Source organism: Atta cephalotes (genome assembly GCF_000143395.1).
Source record: "Atta cephalotes unplaced genomic scaffold scaffold00009, whole genome shotgun sequence".
Classification (NCBI taxonomy): Eukaryota; Metazoa; Arthropoda; class Insecta; order Hymenoptera; family Formicidae; genus Atta; species Atta cephalotes.
In genome coordinates this window covers 3133127-3139724 of record NW_012130073.1, presented here as the reverse complement: position 1 = coordinate 3139724, position 6598 = coordinate 3133127, and the positions used below count along the sequence as shown (strand labels likewise).

Here is a 6598-nt window from a genome sequence, read left to right as displayed (position 1 = left end):
AGAGAGAGAGAGAGAGAAAGAGAAAGAGAGACGCGCCTATTATCGTTTCCTTTCTGCACGTGCTCGTTACTATACGCGTAATACTCCACCGGGCATGACGACGTTCTCTGGCAATTATTCGGATTCATTACGTGCAGGAAGGGGACTTCCCTTCGGAAACCTCACTGTATGAACGTCAGCGGGGCACTCCACCGTAACCGGGGCCCAACGGACCCAAACGCCTGCGGCCGACTAGTTGCCCTTAAGCGTAATTTACACGGGGCGACTTTTATTCGCTAGAAGCCACAAGCTTCTAGTGACGTCATAGCGAATTCGCTACTAAAACTTCTTCTAGACGTGGATTTGTTCTTATAACGTATAGTCGCGGCGAATACTGCTTTCGACGCTTGTCGCTATCTTGTCTCTAGCTTGTCGTTAGTTTCTTGCTTCTCCAGAGCGAATTTTTAAGTCGTCAGCGTGAAAAGACGAATTTTTCCGGAACGCCTCGATCATTCAGACTATAAGCAGAATAATAATTATATCATCGAATGACATACTTCGAGCCGCTGTTGTACTTTATGACCAACTATTCGCTTGATCACTAGCAACTACTTAACGCTGCGACTTCAAAATTTTAATCGTTAGCGAATAAAAACCAAGCGTGTACAAGAAGCTTTTATCAGCGAATTCGCGGACGAATTAAGAAGCTTCAAGCGAATAGCAGAGTCGAAAGAATTCACTGGCGAATTAATGACGTTTCTATTAATGACGCGGCTTTTAGCGAATAAAAATCGCCCCGTGTAAATCACGCTTTACTTGCGTGCGCTACCATACGGCAGCTGGAAAATTGTTCTCTTCTTTTTGCGAAATGCCAACGCTTTATCGTCGGGCATCGAAATATCGGCCCGTAATTTCGCACACAGTCATTCTTCACAAAGCTACAATCGGGTGCAAGATGTTCCGGATCTATCGCGTAATCTCACGGTTCATCAAAATTTTCGGCGGTTCCGACTTTGCCTCAAAAATCTAATGGAAGATAATTCATTGTTGTCTTATAATTTCTTAAATGCAGTAGCCGTTAAATCTTTATTAAGTCTCTATTGAAATTGACTTTAGACAAAGATTTCAGTTTATATTTTTGAAATTATCTTTTTATATTGGTTTGGTAAATAACTTTTTAATTCTGGATCATTGATGCTTCAGCTCATTTCATTATCTACGAATTTACCGATTCCGAGTTTATTAAAGAACTTGTAAAAGGTATATTCCGTGTATAATCGCGACGTATATAATTTTATGAAAAGCGTCAACACACACCCTCTGTCTATTGTGACGACCAAAATGCGTCACGTTGGCGGATATTAAATCGTGAATGAAAGCCGTGCCATAACAAAGAATGACGAAAGTTCATCGTACTTTACTTAAGCAAAAGTAAAAGAGAAAGTAGGTAAAGATGGAGAGACGAATTGTGTTAGGTGGAAGGACCTAAAGTCCCAGTTCGCTGCAGATACGAACACCTGGCGTTTACCTGACCCGATAAAGCTCTCGATCTCTCGTCCAATAGCCAGGGAGCGAGTTTCGGGGCCCACTGGGCCCTCGTTTCAACGAGTACGTTGAACCTTCAACAATTCTAACGTCTCTCCCTTTTCGTGTTCCAGGACTTGCACGGTGTCGAGAGGAATGCTGCGCCGGTTATTGACATATCGCAGGACGTCGAAGTGATCAGCGGCACGCAAAACGGCAATCGTACCGTTGTGACGTTTGCTAGGAAGTGGAAGACGTGCGACCATCAGGATCATGAACTTACAGTAAGTCAGAAGGAGACATCATTTTATAACAATTGTATTGACTCTCGCTACGCGAAATGTTCATTCAAGTTTAATTGATCTTTCACTTCTCGAGCCTTGAGCAGCATGTCAATTAAAGCATAATATTATGTTGAACAATTGTTGCAAATTGAAAATAAGCAAAGAGAAAATGTTGTAGGTGTACGATGTGTAAATGTACGAATGATTGGGTCAAATACTTAAAATTAAGATTCGCCGTGAGCGAACACCGTAAGGTACATTTTGAACGTCATTCTCTTCAGATTTAAAATAAATCTTCTCTCTGCGATCTGCGGGAGTTTCAAATATACGTAATTGAAAGGAGTCATTCTCGAATGCCAACGGTGATGCAAGCGCGCATTAACGCAGCGAGGGCCAGGAATTTATCGCACCTTCCTTAACACCAAAATTACCTTCCGACCTCTAATCCGTTACTCTATAATTAAAATGCGTGCAAAGAAAGCAAATCTTGTCGTGCATATCTCGTCGGCCAAACAGGGGTCTTTTAAAGGGATCTGAAAAAGATAGAGAAAGAGAGAACAAGCATCGTCCGAAGATTTACTGTATTACCGTCACGACTCCGTAGAATTCGTGAACCTTCTTTCGATTTATGCTTTGAGAAGGCAGGGCCCCTGTGGCTTTAAGAGGCCCGTAGGGCCCCGTAGTCTCGAATTCTCGTAGCGGTATTTAGGCATTTTAGCATACCGTCTGTCCCCTTCGCTGTGGCACAATCTTCCGGCGGCAACATATTTGATTTTAATTGTAATCACGTCACTATAATACTTTGAGAAAGATATATATATATATATATATATATCTTTATTTACTGAAATAATATAAAATTAAAAAAATAAAAAGTGACTTTAATATATGTATGTATTTTATTTATATGTAGTTTTCCGTGTAAAATTGATATAATACTGTAGCTTTAAATGTGCATATTCATGTTTGTACAGTATGTTATGTTTACAGAGAAAACTAATTACACATACATATATTGAAGTAATTTTTTACACACTTGAGTTTTTTTGCAGTACAAAAAGTTGTATAATTTAAGAATATTTTTAAAACAATATCAATAATTTTATTAGGGTTTTTTAGGCTTTAATTAGAAAAATTCGTGCGATTTTAGAGCGACACCATCAAAGTATTGTGGGCTCTGCATAAAGAAGATCCCATATTAAACACAGCAGTATGGCATGGACAGACAAGAGGCGGTAAGACTCTGAGGCTAAAGACAGCTGCGGCACATTCGCCACCGCAAGAAAATAGTGATATACGACACTGGGATGTGAAGTTAACTCGGGTAAAAAAAAAATAAGACACCCCTTCCTCTCGATATTTTTATTCTCATTTAACAAGTTGAGATAATTATCTGTTCTAATTACTGCGGTTTAGATAATTATCTGTTCACTATTCAAAATGAGAAACAAAAATGGATGAATATTGCGGATAAATAGTTTTATTTTAAAATCTTTACGATCAAATTTAGTTTAAATACGAATTATCCCTTGTTTTCTGCACACATTTCAATAAATTGAGAAACTTAATGATGTTTCTGTCTAACAGTTTGAAGTAACCAATACCACGAATACTGTCTATTGGTGCAAGATCTTCAAACCCTCCCTGAACAAGAAACATCACATGATAGGGGTAAGTACACAACAAATTATATCTCGAGTAAATGCAAACTTGAGGATAAGTCTCGATGCTGTGATGGAATGCAAAGGTTGGGCTTTATTCGTATGTGCTTCACGAATCACGGTCATTCATGCCGGACGTCGCACGGGATAGACGCGCGTCGTTAGAATAAAAAAAGACTCGGAATGATGTCACTGCGCATGAAACGTTTACCGACTATCAATATGATCGCGGGAAAAATGATCACAATTGTTCCCAGGGCCCTACCTAAGATGGTCCCAGATCTTTCATGTCAATAATCTTTCAAGTTTCTACGAACGTAATCTTCTCGAACTAAAGATCCGAGATATATATCCCGCGCAAAAGGTTTGCCTGATAATCTAAGGTACAGCGAGTTTAAGCTTGCATTCATACATTATCTATGCGTTTCAGTATACACCACTCATAGAGAAGGGCAACGAGGATTTGGTTCATCATATAATTTTGTACGAGTGCACATCGCCAATGCTCGGCAAATATACCAGAATGGCCGGCAATCATTGCTATATTTCGGCAGTACCAAAGGAATGGAACTCGTGTTTGCAACCCATCCTCGCTTGGGCTCGTGGCAGTAAAGGTATAAATTATCTACAAAGTGCAGACACAGATAATTGTTCAGTTACAATAATAATAGATTCTTTCATGAAGTCTCTTCGGCAAAGAAAAATTTGTACAAAATTTTACAGTCTCAAAAAGTTTAAAACTTAAATAAAACTTAAAATAAAACCGATAAATCAATTTAAATTCGCGTTAATGAAAATCTCTGAATAATGTACACAAAGAGCGATATACTTATAGATTTTCTTTAATTTTACAATACAAACAGCATAATAGAATCGTCTTGTTGTGCAGGGGAATGGATGCCAGAACATGTCGGTATACCAATAGCGGAACAAAGCGAGAACTCGTATTATATGCTGGAAGTCCACTATAATAATCCGATGTTAAAGAACGTGAATGACAGCAGCGGCGTAAGACTTCATTTGACTGAGAAGCTTCGTCCTCAGGAAGCTGGTATTCTGGTGACCGGCGTGGCAGTGAGCCCTCTTCATCTAATACCTCCGCAGCGAAAGGAGTACGCAACTGTCGGATATTGTACTTCAGCGTGTACTCAGACAGTAATTGAAGAATTATACGATATTAAATTTCATACGATATAAATCATTCACATATAGCAATAAGCATAAAATAGAATTTGTAGAAGAAATAAAAATAATCTCAAACGTTGTTTCAGATGTTTCCTGAAGATGGTATCAACATCATATCGGTTGTCTTGCATTCGCACTTGGCTGGTCGACGTCTCGGTCTGAAACACATTCGAAAAGGTAAAGAGCTGCCGAGGATAGTCCAGGACAATCACTACGATTTCGACTACCAGCAGTCTTATACTCTGGAAAAAGAAGTGAAAGTATTGCCTGGCGATGAGTTAGCCGCGGAATGCATTTACGGTACTCTGGACAGGAAGAAACCAACTTTTGGGGGCTACGCAGTTACCCAGGAAATGTGTCTAGCATTCGCTGTTTATTATCCCAAAACACCTCTTGCCGCCTGTTACAGTATGACGCCCGTTAAGCATCTTTTCAAGATTCTGGCTGTAACAAACTTCCGGGGAATGACGATGGATTACTTGGAAACACTATTCCTAACGAATGGGTAAGTTTTTTCACGCAGAATAATTATAAAGTAGTTACCATTCTTATATAAAACACACATAAGTTTAAGTATTAATTATCACGAAAATCCTTAATTTAATTTGTGCCATTATCTGTGTCAATTCTTTCATGAAATATTAATTTTTATCTTCTTTAATTAAGAAAAAAGAAAAAAAATAGGTGGAGGTTTAGAAAATTTTAAATTAAATATATAGATTAATCTTGTCATCTGATTTAAATACTTCGTTCATAAAAAATTCTAGGTCTGAATTGATTTCGCCTTCAACCAAACAGCTTCCTAGTCATTCGAAATCAACTGATGAGATTGATGAGACTATCATTAAAGAAGCTAAGTCTGCATTAATAGCGATGAAAGATCACATAGAAGAGAGTGAGGACGATAACATCTTCACGCGACTCATCATTGAGGATCCCATAGAATTTCGAGGTATATATGATAAGAATAATAATGTCGTATAAAAATTAAATAACTAAAACGATAAGTATAAAATCTTTTGTCTCAAAAAGAATATTTCCAACACATTTCCCCGTTAATATTTTCTTAAATTTTCAGGTCGTACTTTTGCCGAACATATGATGCTAATGCAGTGGAAAGATGATTTGTTAGCGAAACCTGTAGAATATAATTTGTATCATGGCGAACATATGACATTCTGCAGAAAGAGGGATGACCAATTAGTACTGGTAAAATCTCTCAAATATAATATTTTTAATTAAACTTTTCCAAGAAGAGTATAATATTGGAAAATGTTACCAGATAAATCAAATAATAAGCAAGAAATAAAATGCTTATATACGCCTTCGAGATTGTTAGTCCGTAAATACATTTATGAGGCAATAAGATATAATTCGCAAACAATTGAAATGAACTTATAAATATTATTTACGTACTAACAACTACAAAGATTCATGTAAGCAATTTTACTTATATTTGATTTATTCTTGAAGCTACAAAACTATTTTTGTAGTTACCTAATAATTTTGACATAGATTAAATTTATTAATTTTGTTGTTATTTATCATAAATTTATATTAATTTTTTTTATTAACTGTTTAAGCGGCCAAATATTCTGAACTTCCCGAATTACACGGCATTACCGGAAATAAACACTTGCGAACTTAAGTCTGGCTCCTCCAAAGTTTTCTACATCCGTTGGATAAACCTGGTCATTATAGTCATCGCATCGATCGCTATATTATAAGAAGCCTCAAATGAACAATTAACGACAGTCAAAGGCGACGTGATAAACGCATTTCGCATTGTTAATTAACGCGAATATAAATACAGGGTTTCCGTGAATGTCTTCTGCATATTTTCAAATTTGCAAGATAAACCTGATTAATTTATTAATTTAAGTAATTTTATCTTATAAGGCGAGCGCCCGAACGAGCACCGACCGCTTGAAACAAGTCAAGATATTCCTAAAGTTTTTGTCGATC

General features: G+C 37.3%; 1 protein-coding gene across 1 annotated transcript in view; it reads left to right on the top strand.

Annotated features, from left to right (window-relative positions):
- The window catches only part of LOC105627508 (MOXD1 homolog 1), a 24912-nt gene extending 18552 nt beyond the window's left edge, over positions 1-6360 (top strand). Inside the window, exons 2-10 of the mRNA XM_012208787.1 lie at positions 1638-1787; positions 2938-3111; positions 3375-3458; positions 3879-4062; positions 4338-4603; positions 4720-5138; positions 5401-5585; positions 5712-5842; positions 6217-6360. Coding sequence (XP_012064177.1) covers positions 1638-1787; positions 2938-3111; positions 3375-3458; positions 3879-4062; positions 4338-4603; positions 4720-5138; positions 5401-5585; positions 5712-5842; positions 6217-6360 — 1737 coding nt within the window. The remainder of the gene's footprint in view (positions 1-1637; positions 1788-2937; positions 3112-3374; positions 3459-3878; positions 4063-4337; positions 4604-4719; positions 5139-5400; positions 5586-5711; positions 5843-6216) is intronic.
- Positions 6361-6598: the final 238 nt, after the last annotated feature.